The sequence below is a fragment of the Lagopus muta genome, chromosome 8, assembly GCF_023343835.1.
Source record: "Lagopus muta isolate bLagMut1 chromosome 8, bLagMut1 primary, whole genome shotgun sequence".
Classification (NCBI taxonomy): Eukaryota; Metazoa; Chordata; class Aves; order Galliformes; family Phasianidae; genus Lagopus; species Lagopus muta.
In genome coordinates this window covers 22,093,846-22,112,757 of record NC_064440.1, presented here as the reverse complement: position 1 = coordinate 22,112,757, position 18,912 = coordinate 22,093,846, and the positions used below count along the sequence as shown (strand labels likewise).

The 18,912-nt window shown below is 36.7% G+C and overlaps 1 protein-coding gene across 13 annotated transcripts in view; it reads left to right on the top strand.

Annotated features, from left to right (window-relative positions):
• ZNF385B (zinc finger protein 385B) overlaps positions 1–18,912 on the top strand; it is a 153,287-nt gene that overhangs the window by 112,004 nt on the left and 22,371 nt on the right. For 12 of the 13 annotated variants that reach the window (XM_048953867.1, XM_048953868.1, XM_048953866.1 and 9 more), the window contains one exon: positions 6,654–6,764. In XM_048953867.1, the coding sequence (XP_048809824.1) occupies positions 6,654–6,764 (111 nt within the window). Of the gene's footprint in view, positions 1–4,386; positions 4,406–6,653; positions 6,765–18,912 lie in introns of those variants that run through there. The other variant, XM_048953878.1, reaches the window with a different exon arrangement.

Below are 18,912 nucleotides of genomic sequence, written 5' to 3'. Positions count from 1 at the left end.
TATTCTTTGTGATTGCAGATACAAGCACAGAGAGAATCAAGAGTTGTTCCTTTTTCATTTTCCTGTGTGAGCTAGACTTTTAAGGGGAACATACAAGAAGGTAGTACTCCAGGGGACTCTGCATTATGCCATGGGATTGGGCATAAGGAAGAGGAACCCAACTGCTGCTGTCAGGAGACAGAAAATCAATGTCCCAAGTCCTGGGTTCCAGCCCTGCATGTCTGTTGGCAGAAATAACGTAGAATTTTCAAAAATAAAATTAGTTCAACAGTAGCCTCTAAAAGGAAATTGATGAAAGTGAATTTATTAATGTTTCATCTCTTTTAAGATGTAAAAGGCTGTTCCCAGCTCTGGGTGCCCTTTTAATCGTCTTGTACTAAAAATGATGTTGAAATGTAAACTCCAAAGGTTTCTCTTTCCTTTTTTTTTTTTTTTTTTTTTTTTTTTTAATTTTAAATACCAGCTGTTATTTCATCAACTCTTCATGGGTATCTGCAGTGTCTGACATGTTAGCAAGTGAATTACAGCAGAATTTTTGTTTTGCTTTAAAATGCCTTCGGGCTGATTTCTTTGACTAGTGATAGTGTGCAGAGGTCACGGCTCTCACAACCACTGTTTTCCTTGGGGAAGCTGGAGCTTGCTGCCAAATTGATGGAGATGTGGAGAGACAAACAGTGGGAGTTGTATTCAGAGAGGTGTGTGTTCAGGGTACAGTGTTCCTGTGTTTTGGAAACCATGTGGGAGGGAAGGGAGATTAGTCCCTGAGGTCAGACTTGTCTCAGTGGATACAAGAAGTACAAGCTTATGTATTTCTGCACTTGGGGAAAGGCATCTACTCAGAACTTTTTTTTTTTTTTTCCATTTTAAAGAGAGAGAGAGAGTAGACATTCTTGATAAAGTTGTGGACTCATTCCAACCTGTGTAAGTTTGGGTTTGACTTGAGTAAGATCCAAATTTTATACTGTATGCAAATGCCTAATGTGCAAGAACAGTAAGAGAGACTGTAGTTTGTTAATCAACAGAAAGTGTTAAAAGTAACCCTTGCTTAGACCACAAGATTACAGCAAAAGAATATTATGTTGTATTCTAATATTATGTGTTCTAATTACACATTTGTCTCTGAATCAGCTGTGGACAATCTGCAAAGTGCTCTCCCCTAAGTTATTATTTTGTGATAGGACAAGGAGGAATGGTTTCAAAGAGTCCAGGTCGGGCTGGGCAATGCTCTGAGCAGCGATCTAGCTGTAGGTGTTCCTGTTCATTGCAGGGGAGTGGGATCAGATGGCCTTTAAGGATCCCTTCCAACTCAAATGATTCTATGATCATTTACATCTCCCTGATTTTTTTGACTCTCCAAATATTGCAGTGAGTGAGGTGGTGTTTGCATGCTTGCCGTATAGAGGTACATCTCTGGGATGCACTCTGTGCTAGGTGAGCAGGGCTGAAATGCAGTTGGCAGGGTTTCTGTAAGAAGAATCAGTGGTATGCATCAGCAGAGCTGCCTTGAGTGTTCCTAGTAATACAAAAAAGCAAGGAGATGTGAAACAGCATAGTGGTCACTTGAACAGTATATTGCCATGAGCATTAGCCCAATGGGAAATATTGTCTGTTGTGATGAAAATAGCACAAGCATGGAAAGAACAGACTTCTACCAGTTTGGGTTTGCCAAGCATGTCTAAAGTTGCACTACACCATTTTTGGTTTTACAGAGGGCATTTTATATATGTGCTCTGTTGAGTATGGCTGTTTACTTCCATAACTGTATTAATCATCATGATGTGCACCATTGTGGTAGAAGGCTGTGTGTATATGGCAGATTTTATGGTAAGCTTCAGTGAATCACCATTCTGTATGATGGCAAGCTGCTCAGCTTTCCTGACATCTGGAGCACAAACACAGAATGTCTGCACATGGCCTTCTGACCAAGAAGGACATTGGGAAGGCCTAATCTGCAGAATGTTTACTGATGTTTGCCTAGGTGCTTGCTTATAATAATCATTTTTAGAAAGACACACACATGAGTAGATTGTCAAGCAGTTTGGAAAAATCCCAGAACTTTAGTTGCTGTCTTGCATTGGTAATTTATATTCGCCACTATTTGCTTGCCTTGATTGCCAGAGGGAAGCACTGGATTATAATGTCAGTTTTTTTTCCACATACGGTTGAAAATTTTGTTTTATGAGAGCAGAACAGCATAGTATGCCTTAAGGCTGCTCTCAGTGTTTGTACAGAAGTTTCTTAATGACCAGTGGTTAAGTGATATTCCATTAAATCTCTTACAGCCACCCTTTGATATTCTGTTACAAATGCTTCTCAACACACAACCCTAGGTTTGACCTGAGAGTTGTTAAGATAAGAGGTAACTGAACATAGGCCGTAAATTCCCAGTCACAACGTTAAACTTCACTGTGATTTGGAGATCCCAGGGTTCCACTGCCATAAAACGGGCTTTATTGCTGCTGTTATGATAGCTGTTATGATGCTGTTATTGATAGCTGTAGCATGAAGATTTTTGTTGGAGTGGTTGCAGTAGCATGTATGATGCTTGTTTAGTGTGAATTAATGGCTAAGTGGACCAGGAGTAGAACGAAAGCATAGGAGTCATGAGGTAGAAAAGGCAATTTAGCCATGCTGCTTTATCATTAGGCTGCCTGTAACCTCCTGGATACTAGGCAAGCACCAAAAGCTTCAGCTCAGATAAATTGGCATTTATTCAATCTTTTAAACTGGAGATTGCACTTGAATAAAAATTAATGAAAATATTTAGGGTTTGCAATACCATAAAAGCATCTTTTCTTGCAAAGTAGTGTGAACTTTTTTTTTTTTTTAAAAAAAAAAAGGCCTAGAAATAATACCTAGCTTGTCTGTTGGTTTTTTGTTTGTTTTTCTCATTAAGACTTGAGAGTGTGATTGTAATAGGTAATTCCATGAAAAACTCATCTCAGAGTTCATTACTGATCCACCCTGAATATGGTACGTGGTTCTTATCCATCTCTTCAAAACGCTTCATGGAATCTGTACTAATACAGTAGAATTAAGAAGTACAGCAAAGATATTCCAAAGTATGGGACAGCTTCCATGTGTAGAATGATCAAGTAATGCACAGTTAACTTGATATGTGGTACAGGTCATAGAAAACTGAGTTGCATGGAACTAGGCTTAATGAAGAATAACTGTTCCTTGGCACAGCAGGTTGTAGGAAATGGAGCTCAGTGCAAACTGTGGAGTTTTTCCTGATATTCAGGAGATGACAGTGAAAGCATATGGAAGAGAAGGTCATTGGGATTTGCCAAATACATGGAAAAGCATTCCTGGTTCTGCAAAACTTATGTTGGAAAGAAAATGTATGAATTGTATGAAAACAGGTGTGGGAAAGGCATGTATGTTCATGTTCTTGTTCTCTTGCTAACTAAATATGGCTGTTTGGAGGAGAAGAGGATAGGCTAGGGGGAAGTGCAGTGGAGTTTAGTGTTTCTATCATTTTGGATTGTGTGTTACTGCACCAGCTTTTCTGAAGTGCCCTGAAAGTCACTACCACCAGCCTCAGTGGATATAGACATCTCTCACATTTGCGTGTTGTGAAATTGGAAAACAGAAGAAGAAAGAGGAGATTACTGCTGAAACCTGTCCAGATTCTGTTAATCTTTGTTCACTGTAATGGTTCAGGTGGCTTTATAAGGAGACTCATTGCAAAATAGTAAGATATCTAGTTTTGTTGGAAAGATGTCTTAAATTTAACTTTTTGTTAAATGAACTGTAGTAGGAAAACAAGACTAAAGAGTTGTTAAACTTGGTTATGGCTACTAGAACCATTTATTTATTGATTGTTTATTACACCATAACAGAAATAGCATAGTGCACAATTTTATTATTTGTGTTGGCTGTTTAGTTGCAGTTATTATTTCTAGAATAAACCCATTTTACAGAATTGCTTTTTAAATACTGGTGCTCCCAACTGCGCCAAGTGTGCCGCGTCATTTCCTAATATATACCTCAATAAATAATTTGCTCCCTCTCTCCCTGCAGTGAAGAGGATAATTTTGTTTAGAGATCTGAGATCAGCTTACCCTGCAGCGTTAATCATCTAACATAGATACTTTTTAATTTTTCCAGCATCCTGTAATCCACCCTAGTTTCAGATATATTTAAAAGCTATTAATTGTTAATGTTGTGCTTCTTGAATTCTAATTGTGACCAGGCAACGTGCAGGGCTCAGGTTTGGGCAGGATCAGTAACCGCTCCCAGGGGAGCCAGAGTGGCACTGTCTGGAGGAAGCGTGAGCCAAGCTATTTGGGAGCTTGTCCTTGTGCTGTGCATCTGTTTGAAACTAGGACTTTGTGCATAGTCTGCCTTGTGTGCTTTTGAACTGATGACTGCTAATGCTAGCGCTGTGGATTGCTATCTGGTACGCACAGAGGAGTCATTGAGTATTGCTGATTTTCTTTTAAATGGGACTGCAGATGCTAGTGGGTATTTTGGCTATTTCTTCTCACTGATCTCAGACACTTCAAATGGTTGAGGTACTTTTCAGCATTACTGTCTTGTTCTAGTTGGTTTGATCTACCAATTGCTAGTTAAGTTGAAAAGCAATGCATGTACTCTATTTAAAGAAAGAAATTCTATTCTCTAATGACACAGCAATATTTTAATATATGAATTTTATAATATTGACTGGCAGATCTATAATAAAATTAATGCTGAAAAACTTTTAATCTGCATGTGTAATTGTGCAATATTATGCAGGAGAATGCAATAAGTGGTACTTGTGAGAAACTGATTTTTTTGTTATGATAAACTTAAACGTGGGACTGTTACTTTATTCTAGAAGAAGCTGAAACAAGGAATAAGGATATTTATTTTGGTTTTTATTTTAGACTTTATCATGTTAATTGCAACAACATGTTTTCATTTATAAATCATTCAAAATGGATGTTTGTTCATTCAAAATGGCCTTTTTGCATTTGTAATTACTTCTTTTAATATTTTACCTTGATAGTGATGGCAAGGAAATCCAGAATTAATGACAGAAGCTGATAGAAATTATATCCAGAAAATTTGTTAATAATAACATTTACAAAATCATGTGTTTGGCTTAAGAAGAATCTGGCAATAAATCTGTTTAGCTTCAGTAAAAAAAAAACAAAAGTAAGGGTTGAATGTTAGATAACAAATTATTAGAGATATAATGCTATAAAGTAATTTCTTAAATTTGTGAGATTCTACATGTCCATGCATGTACAGGAAGTCCTCATCAGTGCAGGTTTCTCTGGAAGCATGATACTGTACCAAGGGAAAATTACAATCTTGATCCTCAGGTTTGGAAACTCTGGAAGCAGCAGCTAACTTTCAATTATTATTCTTTAATAAAGCATTATCTTCAACTTTTCTTTCTTTCTTTTGTAAGTGAGCTTAGTATCAGATAGGTGGTGTGTATCATCCAGAATTATACAGACAGGTTTTCTTAAGACAATGCTGTAAAGGAAAAATCATGACTGTGGCTGCAAGACAGGCTTCAGAAAAATACGTATTTATGGCGAATTGAACTATTATCTCTTGTGGTTTAAAAGCAAGGTTGGGAAATGAGCATTTATCTTTTCTTGTGGATTGCCATTTTCCCTCTCTTGTTTTCAGAATCCATTTCACATGTTAAATAAGTGTAGAAGACTGTTTGTGCACAGAAGCTTGTTGGATGATGGAGGTTGGAGGGAACCTCAGAAGTCACCTGCTCCAGCCTCCTGCTCTAAGCAGTGCAGCTAGATCAGTCCAGTTATACTTTATGTGAATTGAAACAGTGTTTCAGTCAATAAATTTGGCTTAATAAGTTCATTTTATTTTTTTTATCCATACTGCATCATGAATATTAGGCTTAATTGAGGCCTCAGTGCAGTAGCAGTTATAACTTCCAGTGCTGTTCCCATCTTTCCATGTTAACAGAGCTCTCTGTCCTTGAGGATATTTTAAACTGATTACTAGCAGCAGTCCTTATATTTAGATATAATCATTTCCACTTTGTGAAAATGTTCAGGCAAATTTAAAACTAATATATTCAGTGCTTCATTTATCTCAATTTTTCCACTATCAAAATGTTTTCTGAACTGTGGTGACTGGTATCCTTTCCTGGGGCCAACACACTCTGCTTACTCCTCTGGATTTGTCTTTTCATGGGGTCTGCCATCAGTTCTGCATATGGAAGTGTTGGAGAATTGTGATCATTTTCCTGGCAGGCAGAATTCCTAATGGAGCCTGCAAAGGACCTCATCTCATGAAGACGTCTCCAAGAGGAGAGAAATGAATGACCCTGACTTTTTTAGGGGGCAAAAGTGGTTTTCCATTATGTCTGTTGAATCACCAGGTGATACAGGCAGGCTTTCAGGAGGGTCTCTGGAATTCAGATGTGATTGAAGCCTTGAAAGCATGGAGGATGTGCAGGATTTGGGAAGGGAATTTTTGGTAGCCTGAGAGTGGCAGCAACAATGGAGCTGCATTTTTTTTTTCCATTGGATCTTTGTAAGGCTACCTATTCCTGAACCTATTAAATCTCTTCTTATTTATATCCAAAATTAAAGAATAGGCTTCCAGCATTATGTTGGTGTGTTTTTTTCTTTTACTATATACTGTGAGAAGTTGTAAATGGATTCTTGTTTGTTCTCTAGATGGATCCTGTGCAAAAAGCAGTCATAAACCATACGTTCGGAGTGTCCATTCCCCCAAAGAAGAAGCAAGTCATTTCCTGTAACGTCTGCCAGCTTCGCTTTAACTCTGATGTGAGTACTGGCTATTTTCTTTTTCTTTTATTATTCAAAATAGGTTTAATTAATCCAAGCTTCTTTTCTCCAAGTTGGCAGTTATTGTTCTGCATACATTCTGCCCAAACTTCTGGGCTGATATTTTGCCCACTTAGAGATAGAAGTCTGGCACTGACTGTTGCCATACACCTTTGTCCTTGTACCTGAGGAGCAGGCTGCACTTTTTCTCAAGTTCTAGATGCTAACTTCTTAAACATATCAACCATATACTGAAATGCTACTCCAGCAGCATGTCTGTGTTTTCAGATACAGATTGCCATGATAGCCCACGTCACATCCACTGGTGGTGGCCTATTGTACAGTCCAGTAAAATTCAAGAGGGAGCAGACAAAAAAACTATGTTCTCTTCATGTCATACCCACTTTTTTTTTTTTCAAAAGACATCTTTTTCCTGTTGTTCTTATGTTCTTTCTGATAATGCCTTTGGATTTTTTTTTAATAAAGTCAGCTTTCCAGTAACTTTCAGTTGTAACCATTTTGAGTATTTACTTCTAGCTGTCCTTTGAGAATGATAAAGTTCAAAGAAGCTGCTTTCTGACGTGTAATTCAAAAGGAAAAAAAGAAAAAAAGCAGTGCAAAAGAACACATTGGCCGATATGACTAAACTGTATATCCAACTAGTTTTTGCCCAAGCTGTGTGGCAAAATATTGACAAGTATTAAAAAAAAAAAAAAAAAAAGTTTGTTTTGGAAAACTATGAACTTTGACACAACATATGTGTTCTCTGAGACTTTACAAATGTTGTTAGGCTAATAGAAATTTAAAGACTCAGACATTTTATTGCTGTTAAGTGTAAGAAGTACTTAAGTGATGCATGATTAGATATTTTGCTATTGTAAGAAATAGTTTGAAGGAAGCTCCTCGAGGCTGTTGAGGTCTTGGTGCTACTAAACATTCTCAGTAAAGGCCTATAAAGTCAGTATCTATTGCTCTGGTTTTCTCTTGCCTCTACCATTGCCTTTTGAAGTGGTTTGTAATGTTATTTCCCTAGTTTGACTTTCTTGTCTAGCCTGGCATGGATTTTGAAGGATTGCTGTCTTACCTTCAAATTGATTTCTGAATCAAAAATCTATCATCTTCTAACAAGCTTATTAAACTTTCTTTGAAGTGGCAATATCTACTTAGTTAACAGATTTCAAAGTCATTTTTTTATTTAATTCATTTATGTTTCTTTTTAAGGTTAAGGTTTAGGCTTAAAAAAATCTTTCTGCTCTGATTCCTGATCAAAATACTCACTTTTACTGATTAAAACAAGGAACCAGTACAGTTTCTAAAAATATGTAGGCCCTGTGGATCTGAATCTTGCTTCTGAGTACGATCTTATTTCCTCTCTGAGAGGATGGCTCAGCTTGTTCCTGCTCTTCCCTCTCCTTCTAAGGAGTCCCTCTTGAGGGCAGGTCCTGTCACTAGAGGATTTTGCACTGACATTCAGATGGTTAAACAGTACTTCAAGGCAGACAGATTGAATCACAACTTAGTGGCAGAAGAAAAAGGAGCTGAAATATTATATCATTTTGTACATCTGCCAACTGAGTAATTTTTCCGAACTTACTTGCTTACGAGGTAGAATAAAAAGTGCGTATCATATTCTGCTTCCAACAGTGGCATCACTGTAGCGTGTCAGATTATAGTCTTGTTTCCCCTTTTGGAGTGGCTGTATTCACAGTGCTGTGCTCCTTACTTTTTAAACATGTCTAATAGACGCAATTCTAACTGTTAGAAGATATCATAACTCTTTTGTAATGGATGGTTTTATGAATGCATGAAGCATCATGACCATGCCAGTGGTAGTGATAAAAAGCAGTTCCTTTCTAGAGCAGTTTTTCCATAACAGTACATTCATAAACAATCTGGAAACTTGATTTTAAAATGTACTGAAACTCTAGTGGAATTTTAATACTAGAAAATACTTGAATATAAAATAAAGCTTCACAAACATTTCATCACCAGAATATACAAGAATATTTGGAGAACAAGTATTACAATTGAAACACTGTTCTATTCAAAGCTGTCCAGTCTTTCAGTAGATTATTCAGTTTCTCATGTTAAGCTTGCTTGAGATTTTAAATCTTTCCTCCAGTTCAGTGTTCTAACCTTGAGTTATTTGTTTACACGTGTTATCTTTTCAACCCTCTGCCCATCCCTGAAGTGTGAGAATTTGTTTTTCGTAAATATCACTTCTCCCCTGCCCCTGTAAAAATCTGCAGTCACAGTGTTTGGTAATGTTAGTGTCTTTTCAGTTCAGATCTTCAGACTCTTTTGTAATTCCTTGACAAAGTTTTTCGTGTCTTTTTTTATATGCAGAAATGCAAGTGATTTCTTGTAGCTGTTAGTCCTTGAAAGGATGATGCAATTTCTTATCTTTATGGGAAAGGCAATCAGATATTTTTTGACCATCATATCTACTGAATCTTTCAGTGGATCAATTCCACTCTGCAGCTTGCTAAGAATGTTTTGAAATCCTTCCTGGTGGCAAACAAATATATGATTACTTGCGTCAAATCTTTGAGCATAGCAGAGATTTGCGGTTCATCCACTTCAGTTTTTCAGTTTCTTTCTCTGTCTCCACAGAGCTGATGTGCTCCTTGTACACGATGGGCATGTTGTTTCTTTGAACTTCCTTTGACCTAAATTGTGCAAGCAAATAAAACAAAACCAACCAAAAAGTAGTTGTTTTATTTTATTAAATGAATTTCATTTTCATGGTGTTTGAAGTTCCTGACCTGATCCTAGTATTGGTTTGTCTATTACATGAATAATGTACAAACCAATGGAAATTTGTCTGTGAGAAGAATGTTGGTTTCCTTGCCTGTAATCTTGTATTCACACTGTTGATTCTCACTGTTCTGGATCAATAGAACAAAATAATTCTGACTTAGTCAATTTATATTTGTCAAATCTTCCGTTAAGTTTGCATAGTTAATTGCAAAGGTTTCAGTTTTCTTCTGCTACTGTGTCTGCAGTGAGAGTGTTCTGCCATCAGATCCGGAGGAGGGATCTGCAGCTTTTCTTGGCAGGAGGTAAAGTCTAACATCAGGGTTGGAAAATATTTTAAAATAAGTTGTCTTCGTTCTGGGAGTAAATATATCTAATTTTGAGGTGATGCCACCTTTATCTTGAGAAATAAAATTTGCTAAGATAGTTACTTTTCTCCTAACATATTATAATATGAAGAGAAGTTACGAGTTGTGTGTGACTGGCCACTCATCTGCTTTCTTCTTCACAATCAGATTGGATTACTTTTGTTCTTAATCAAGTGTTGTTTGTGTTTGTGTTTCAAAGAAGTAAAACCTAAACAGCAAAAACAGACCCCTGCAAGGCTATGGTCAGCCTTTTCTTTGTTTCTTTGCATAAAAGAGAATTAATTATTCGGAAATAATCCTGTGTATATGCAAATAGAGATGGCTGAAACAAGGCATATGGTAAATAGTTGAAGTACTTACAAAATGATTGAGGTGAGTCCAAACTGTGAACTGTTTACCTTAAGGGGTGAAAACCAAAGAGTTTATTTTCAATGTTTTACAAAAAGAGTAACTGACAGCTTTTAAACTTGCAGAGGATACAGAAGGAGACATTACATGGTAGGGGCTGGTTTAGTGAAAGCAGAATAAGAAGACTGACTAGGTCTTTGATCGTTTGTTACTTAAGCTATTTTACTTGTGTGAGGGTATAAAGAAAATGTGAACTAACAACTTCTAATGTTATGGAAATACTTTTTAAATGTGTATTTTATTGATGTGTATTTGTGTAGAAAATATGAAAAAGAAAATGTAGTCAATCTTCTTCTAGAATGTAAGTTGGCATATATATAGTTCTATGCATTGTGGATAAGTGTCAGTGTGACTCAGTGTCCCCCTTGTTCTTTTTTCCACTGTCTCTGCTGTACCCCATTAAAAGACAGAGGCTGCATGCTTTACTTGTACAACATTTATGCAACTTCACTTGTGCATTTGGGAAATGTTCATGATTAGCACCTTTAGAAATTAATACTGTTAACGTTGCCAGCGGGCAGACAATTGAGTTAAGGAACATCTTACCTTTAGGAATTTCTTTCTCATTTAAGGGAGATCAAATTTACATACCTGAGTTTCTGTTTGCATACGTTCAAGCGCTCTGTATTATTATTTCATAAAACCAAACAAGTTATTTTCAGCTACAATTTTTGTAGAGGGATACCCAAGTATTTGTCACATGGTATAGGAGTATGTAGAAGTACTTTGGTAAAATCTGGCAGTTAAACCATATCACAGCACTCTTGGGACCGTCATGTGGCATAGTGGACCTACTGTTTCTGGTAGTCCAGATTTACACTAATATATTTCAAAGGAAATTGACAAGGGTGAAATACAGAAGCCCATCAAAATTTCTGTATATTGATATATAGAAACATTTCAAGAAGTGTTTTGAGCTACTTTAATTGAGGACTGTAGCCTAATGCATTTGGTTTTGTTTTGAGTTTTCAGAAAGGTAAAAACAAGTAAATTAAAGTGTCGTGGAATAGCATGTTACTAAAATCAAGCATTTTGCTTTGAATAATTTTGATTTAGTATTTTAAAAAACAGAATTGGTTTGGAGATACTTTGAGGGAGAAAAGAAATTACTTGAGAGGGACATCAGACTGACAAACTTCGACTGTGGAATGTATAAAACTGTTATTGTGGAAAGCAATTCTGAATTCCATTCTGAAATAAGAATTTGAAATAAAAACCTTCTTTTTTCCAGGAAAATACAGTTTTGGAATGTCTTCAGATGTCCTGTTGGATCAGGAATAGTAACCTTCTACAAAGTAGCTGAAGCCTCCTCTTGTTGAAAGAGGCATTCAATGTGATGCCATCCCTTCCATGAATTCATTGACCACAGCTTGGAAGCTCATTGTGGTTTAACTTAGCAGATGGCTCAGCACAGTCATTCACTCAGCTCCAACCCCTGAGTGAAGTGGGGGAGGGGATAGAAAAAAAACAAAGTAGAACTTGTAGGTTCTGTTTACTAAGACAGATTTAAACTGTTTACCAAGGTGGAAAAGGAAGAGAGCAGGAAAAAAAGAATGCTAATAGTGATGATAATTATATATATAAAAAACAACTGATGCACAGTGCAATTGCTCACTGCCCACTGACTGATGCCCAGGGAGTCCTTGAGATGTAGCTGCCTACCCAACCAACTCTCCACAGTTTTCAAGATTTTTGTGCATGGTATAATATGAAATGGCCTTTGCCCAGTTTTGGCCAGCTGTTCTGCTTCTATCCTCTCTTAAGTCCTTGTGCCACTCAGCCCTTTGCTTGCTGGCAGGACAGTATGAGAAGTTCCTGCATTTTGAGGTCAGGGGACTTGGAATTTATTTGTAAGGTTAACACTGAGCTGATATCAGTGAGGCTGCATCAACAAAACTTGTCCCATGACCTACTTAAGGTGCTCTGGCTGGTACTTAAGAGTGCTTAAAACTAAGTGTCTTGTGTCATTTGGGTAACTCGGATATCCACACCTGAATAGTGGACCTGACAGAGGGTGCTCAGTCCATGGTCAGGCAGGACACCTGTGGACATCATCAACTGTACTTAACACCTGTTATTGGACACAGAAATTCCAACCCATTAACCTTGCTTTCTTGTTTTGTTTTTCCACTCTTTCTTTTTTCCTTCCATTCCTCCAGGTCGAGTCTGGGAGCAGAATATCATTAAAAGATAGAAATATTTTTAAAAATAGGAAGTTAGTAAGGTTCTCAACAGTGAAGGGAAGTGAAATGGCAAAAGTATGAGTACAAATTAAAGCAAGGAAACTTGTTCTGAGCTAACTTTTATGGTAACTGGTAACAGAAATCAAATAATGTTGAATTAGGTTGGAAATGTCAATTTATGAAGGATAGCATTGCAAGGATTGGTAGCTGATGAGTTTGATTAATCATAGTAGCAAGAACCGAGATATGTTTCAGAATGTGTAAACTTTATTCTGTTGTGAAGTAGAACATGCTTCTATAGAAAACTGTTTAAAAATATATATTAGCCATTAATAGTTGTGGTTGGATTTGCTCCAGTATATTAGAACAAACATAGATGTTTGTATCTCTGCATCAAAATGCCTGTTAACGACATTTTTATTGTTCAATTTCTACATGATGATGAAACAGCGTGTGTTCCAGGGCTGTAAATTCTAGTGTTTCAGTAGAATTCAAGCTCTGGTTTGGTGTTTTGTCCAGCTCAGAAGAATTGGGAAATATCTCCATTATATTCACTGCCACCAGAGACCAACTAGCAGAAGGGAGAGAATCCTCTTTGTGGAGCAGATTGTGGTAGTGAGTCAGACCTTGCTCTTGCATAAAGGCCACCAGAGCAAGGGATGCAGCTGCAATCCATGAAAAGGAAATGAGATGTGCTGAAAAAGATCTAGCCTAGCTTTTCAAAAATAGGTTACTCTTCTTATGAATCCTGGGACTCCTTTCAAACCCGTGGTTATATCTATATGGACTATGGATAAGCTTTGCTAAGCAGGTTTTCATATTAACTGAGTAGGTATGATTTATTGAGTTAATTATTTATGTTGCAGACATTCTAGCAGAAACTAAAAGCAACGAGGAAGGTTTGCCCTAACTTTATGGAACTCATAACAGGATCCAAGTAGCAATGGGGCATGGGGAAGATGGCTGTTGCTGTCTCCCAGAGATTTCTTCTCTACTTACTCTTGGCTTGCTCTTCTACTTCTCTTTGGCACATCTCCCACAGCTGTTATGTGGCACTGAGTCACTCCAGCAGCTGTGGAACTTAGGCCAGGCTGTGCTGAGCTGTCTGTTCTTCTCTGCTCTAGCAACTGGCACTGTCACCTGCAAGAGAAGCATCAGTCAAGTTGCAAGGATACCTGTTAGGCTTTGGCAAAACTTTTTCTCCATACTTACAAAATCAATAAAATTCTTTCTGCTATTCTCCTCCATTGTTTGTTTCAGTAGTCCACGTTTTTTGGAGCTTGGGCACTAGCTATTATTGTTGGTGTTGATCTAGTCACTTTCCTCTCCAACTGTACTCCAAACTCAAATATGTTACACTAGCAGTCTGCGTGATTTGTTTGTTTGCTGGTGTTTGTTACTTTTGTTGTGTTTTTTTTTTTTTTTTTTTTTTTTAAATCATCTGATTGCTTCTAAATGAAATATCCGCTTCCCTCAGTGTCCACTGTCCTTATCTGTAGGAAGCCAGTGGGTACCATCTTGTTGATACAGTATCTTTTCATTGACATAAGTGTGTGTCTGCGCAGCTTATTGCGCTCTGCTAAGTTGGCGCTGCCTTTTGACATGGTATGCAAAGACTCAGAAATGAAGTCAAAATGCTTTGCAGGAGGATGCAACAGTTGGGTATTAAAAGATGCTGACAGTCAACTTATTATTGCATATATTTAGCTAATAAAAATGATGCAATAATAGTGATCATCTTTTTAGAAAAAGCCAGAAGGCAACTTTATAAAGTTGAGGCTAGTGTTGCCAAATCTTATCTTTGCAAATTTGAATGAATGTCAAAAAGCTAACATGCAAAATAATCAATAGCATCAAATAAAAATCTACAGAACTGTCACCAGCTTTTGGCAAATGTTCTACGTTTTTTCTTATAAATAAAACTATTGGAGCTGATGCTGAGGGTTTGGAGCATAGCAGAGCAGGTAAGGGGTAATTAAAAGCATAAATCTCAGGATCTTGTGAAGGCAATTTTCTGTTTTGAAGACAGATCTGACAAAATGATGAAAGTTGTTAGCTTCATCATGACAGAAATACTGTGTGATTACAGGGTGCAGAGTTATAACATGCTGAAAGTTCTGTTCCAAACCAACTATTTAATAAAGCAGCTAAGTTTGACTAGTTGCTTTCTTATGACGTGACCGATTTTCACCACTTTTCCATTTTTTCCATTTCATATTAATCTACCTTAATATTTGGAGCAATTTAGTTTCACAAAGCTACTGAGAGCTGAATTTCAAAAATAACACACAGCTTTGGTGTAACAAAAGTATGGCTACTTCAGTTTTACAGATTACTTCAATTACATCCATTCTTAACATCAGTTGCATCTGCACTTAATATCAGACTACAGTTAAAATTATTCAGCACAGGTGCATCATGTTGTCACTGAAGAGATCTGATAGGCTCATATTTCTTCTCTACGCTGTAATAAATTCAGTTAATTAGCCATTCGTACCCCAGATAGATTCTCAAACTGAGTCAGTTATGAACTGTCAAAATGAATAGTGCTGATTTCAAATATTCTGTCACTCCCTGCTCCTGACAGGGGCAATTTCTGTCATTTTTTTGTACTGTAGCTGTAACTGAATTTTAAAGGTTTCTTGAAGATAATATGGCAATCAATGACTGTATGATCTGCATGTTTCCTAGTTTGCTTTCTCTCTGTATATATCTGTAAACATATATATATGTAACTTTTAGCAAAGCTACTGATGGCATTATATGGTAATCATATTCTCACGTTCCAAGAAAGCATGCTTACATGTAAAGATGAAGATTTGCATTGCTGATGTTTTGTTAGATGGAATCTCATATATAAGGCAGTGCATTATGGCTTTGTATTGCACGTAGACTTACAGACAAACATGCTGATGCTTAGCTTTAAGACTTAGTTGATAATCAAAAGCAGAAATTCACAACAAATTTTAGTTTTTTAATAAAATCTAACATTGTGTGTCTCAATGGAAAATGTGTTTAAGAGAGGAAAGGCTTCAACCAAGTCATTAATCTTACAGCATTCTAAGTTTGCTAAAAATGTCATAATATCCCAGAATCATAGTTTCCTTAGAGTTGAAAGGGACCTCTGAAGTTTATGTAAGCCAACTGCTCTACAATGAACAGGGATACCACAGCTAGCTTCTCAGCAACTTGGAAAGCGTTTGGTTAAACAACAATCATAGTAATGAGAGTTTAAAATTTTAGTTTATGAGATGTTTAGTTTTTAGAATATAAGAAATAAATGTAACAATTTGTTTGAAATAAAGCATTAATTATGACAGTACTATTGAATTGCGACACAATGACATCAACAAAATTATTTCACTTCTTTGGTCTATTCTACTGTAAATATACACTGGAATAAATCACTGTGCAACTAAAAGGCATCATGAGTCTGAGTATTGTGACATCACTTAAGGCTATTTATTTTGGCTTTTAGAGCTCTTGTTTTCTTTTCTCATTTTTAATTTTATTTGTTATTTTACTGGAGTTTATGTTAAAACTGGTAAGTTCCCTTTTATGTAACGTGTCTTTTAAACCTTCTGCGTGCATAACTTCTGGATTGTCAGAGCAAATGGAAATGAACATTCAGTTTCTTTTTTAAGCTGAAAAAAATGAAAGAAATCGTGTTGTGGCTTTTTCCAAAGATATGTTTAATATTTCAGTCACACATATTACAGAAGCCCATAACTTGTAATGTATTGCTGTATTGTGCCAGAAACAGGTTTTTAATGGGAGTTGGAGAAAATAGGCTTGCATATAATGTGGTGCAAATATCTTATAAAAGTAGGGTTAGTTATGCCCGGGACATTAATAATCAGAATAATTGGTACCGGGAATAATCATAACACACTTTCTAATTTCAGATTGCCATGGATGCCCTTTTCTTTCATTTACCATTATTCCAGGAAATTATAGAAAGTAATCATTTTTTGTAAGAATCAGAGGAAATTCTATTCCATGTTGTTTCCACATTTTTGTTACCAAAAGCAATGGAATCAAATGATTTATTTCATAGTGGGTAATAAGCAAGCTCCGATTTGCAGATACCTTTGAAAACATTACTTCAGCACCCCGAGGGATGCTCCTCTGACTTTATGTTTGAAAAGAGTTTTTATATTGTCATGCACAGAACATGTGTTGAAAGAGCCTGAGAACCAAAGGTTTAATGAAAGCCAGGGGCTAGAAGCTGAGGCTAGACAAATTCAGTGTAAAAATTAATAGAATATGCTTGAAAAATTTTACAAAATGTAGTTTTTCTGCCCACCACTCAAAAAAGAAAGGCTGGTTCGAGCAGCCTGAGGAAGACTGACATTTTTGGACACTGTGCTTAAGTGGTCACCACAGCACTTTTGGGCCATATAATGTACAACCATGGATTTGTTAGTGCAAAGATAGTAATTATGCAATTTAAATAAAAGGTGAGGCCATGTGGCACAATCCAGGGGGCTTTGTTTTGTGTTTATGGAAGTCTTAATTTTAATTCTGCTTGGGCTTGTTTGTTTTCAACAGGTCTCATGTACACTATGTGAGGATTGAATGAAGGGAATCAAAGACTATCGTAGGTTCTGACTGATATTGCTGACACTATTATTGCAAATATCAGTAGAAAGGCTTATTATCAAGGATTTGACTGACTAAGCCTTTCTCTTGAGTGCACCTATGTCTCCTGTGTCGTAGCTTTGGCCCCAGACAGTACATGGTCCTACCAACAGCACAGTGCACATGGAGCAAAGTTCAGTTATTTAAAGGGACATCATCAACTTGTCATCAACTTTAGAGTGCTCCAGTGGATACCTTTGTCCTTGCTTTTATTGGAAATTGAAAGTATCATAATGGAAAGGGTATACACACCCCTTAATTTTGAGCTTTGACTTCTGTACATATGTACAAGCCTGTGAATAGTTGATTTAACTTTTTTTTACGCTTGATGCTCCTTCTAGCTCATCATGTAGCAACAGCAAAGTGCAGAGAAATGGACAAAGCTTGGCAAAAGTGGAGAGAGGCAGGGTGATGGCACTTTGCTCCTGTTCTTACTTAAGATGCATCGCACTAACAGGGTGCAAACAATCTGCACTCCTCTACTTGCTCAGAGCTGAGGAGCTCCAACCCAGAAGTTGACAAGTGTCCCTTTAAGTAGTGCATGTAGTAGTAGTGGTTTAGCTGTGTAGCTTTTCTTTATAATCCTTAAATTGCGTTTGTATCATGTCTTAAATTCCAAAGATTTTGAAATCATCATATAACTTAATAGCAAGTGATGAATAGAGCCTCTACTGTTTTTATAATGAACATTGAAACTAGTCTCAATTTCAAAGGAATTCAAAGTGAAGTTTATCTAGGAGCTTTTCTTACTGAATGCTTGCTTACTGCAATCTGTTTTAAAAATATATAGTCACAACATGTCACTATACACGCTGTCCTTTTGAGGTAGAAAGCACTGTTTCACAAGGTGTATAATCACAAAGCTTCAGTGTGTAAGAACTTCATCCTCTGTTTTAACTGCAGTTCTCCACCAGTTTTAAGGTACATATAGTTTTTGTGAAGGTTCCACCAAACTGTCTATTCTGTTGTCTAGTCCAGCTGTTTCTACTGCTCACTTATGCTCTTCCATACAGTAAAATGTTTATTATGTGCTGTCCCACGGTGATTGTACTGCAATGCCTATTTCTACTGATCTTATGACAATTTCCTCGTTATGGCAGCACTCTTTCTAACATCTGAGATGTTTGGATCCCATAATTGCTTTTTTAAAGCATGTAATTTGTTTCATTTAACACAATGAGCTAAATAACATAAAAAGTGTTTTTTGCATGATCTAGCAAAAGTTTCCTTGCACTGATGTTGTTATATGCCAGGTGCCAAGGTGTGGTCATCTTGCTACATGAAGCATGCTTTCTCCAAGCATTTTACTTTGAAATGTACTACAATATTAACTTGTATAGTTAATATGTAACCTTCAATAGAGGCACCTAGTACTACCTCTCAAATCATTAAGAAAAAAACATAATGTTTGAAAATGGGAAAAATGCAATGCTGAATAGCATGACGGAAAATGTTATGCAAATAGATTGTGTTTTGTATGAAACTGTGTCCAGAAATGCATTGAAGGACATTGGTGGAAATGTCAGACACTTGGGTTGGATTAAGTTTGTAATGTCTAGACTTTGCAGCTAATGAAGTGGCCTGACTTGTCAAGGTAGTTATAGACTGTCAGGAAGAATAATGGGGTCTTAAAATCAGTGAACAAGCATTTGTTTATGTGTCTTTAGTGGTGCAATTTCAAAAATACTAAGCTAGTCTCTGTAGATAGTTTTAGGACAAAGGTGAGGTAAACATTGCATCTTGGTATCTATTTCTGTGGTTCTATCTGGGCAGACCAAGAGTACGTACATT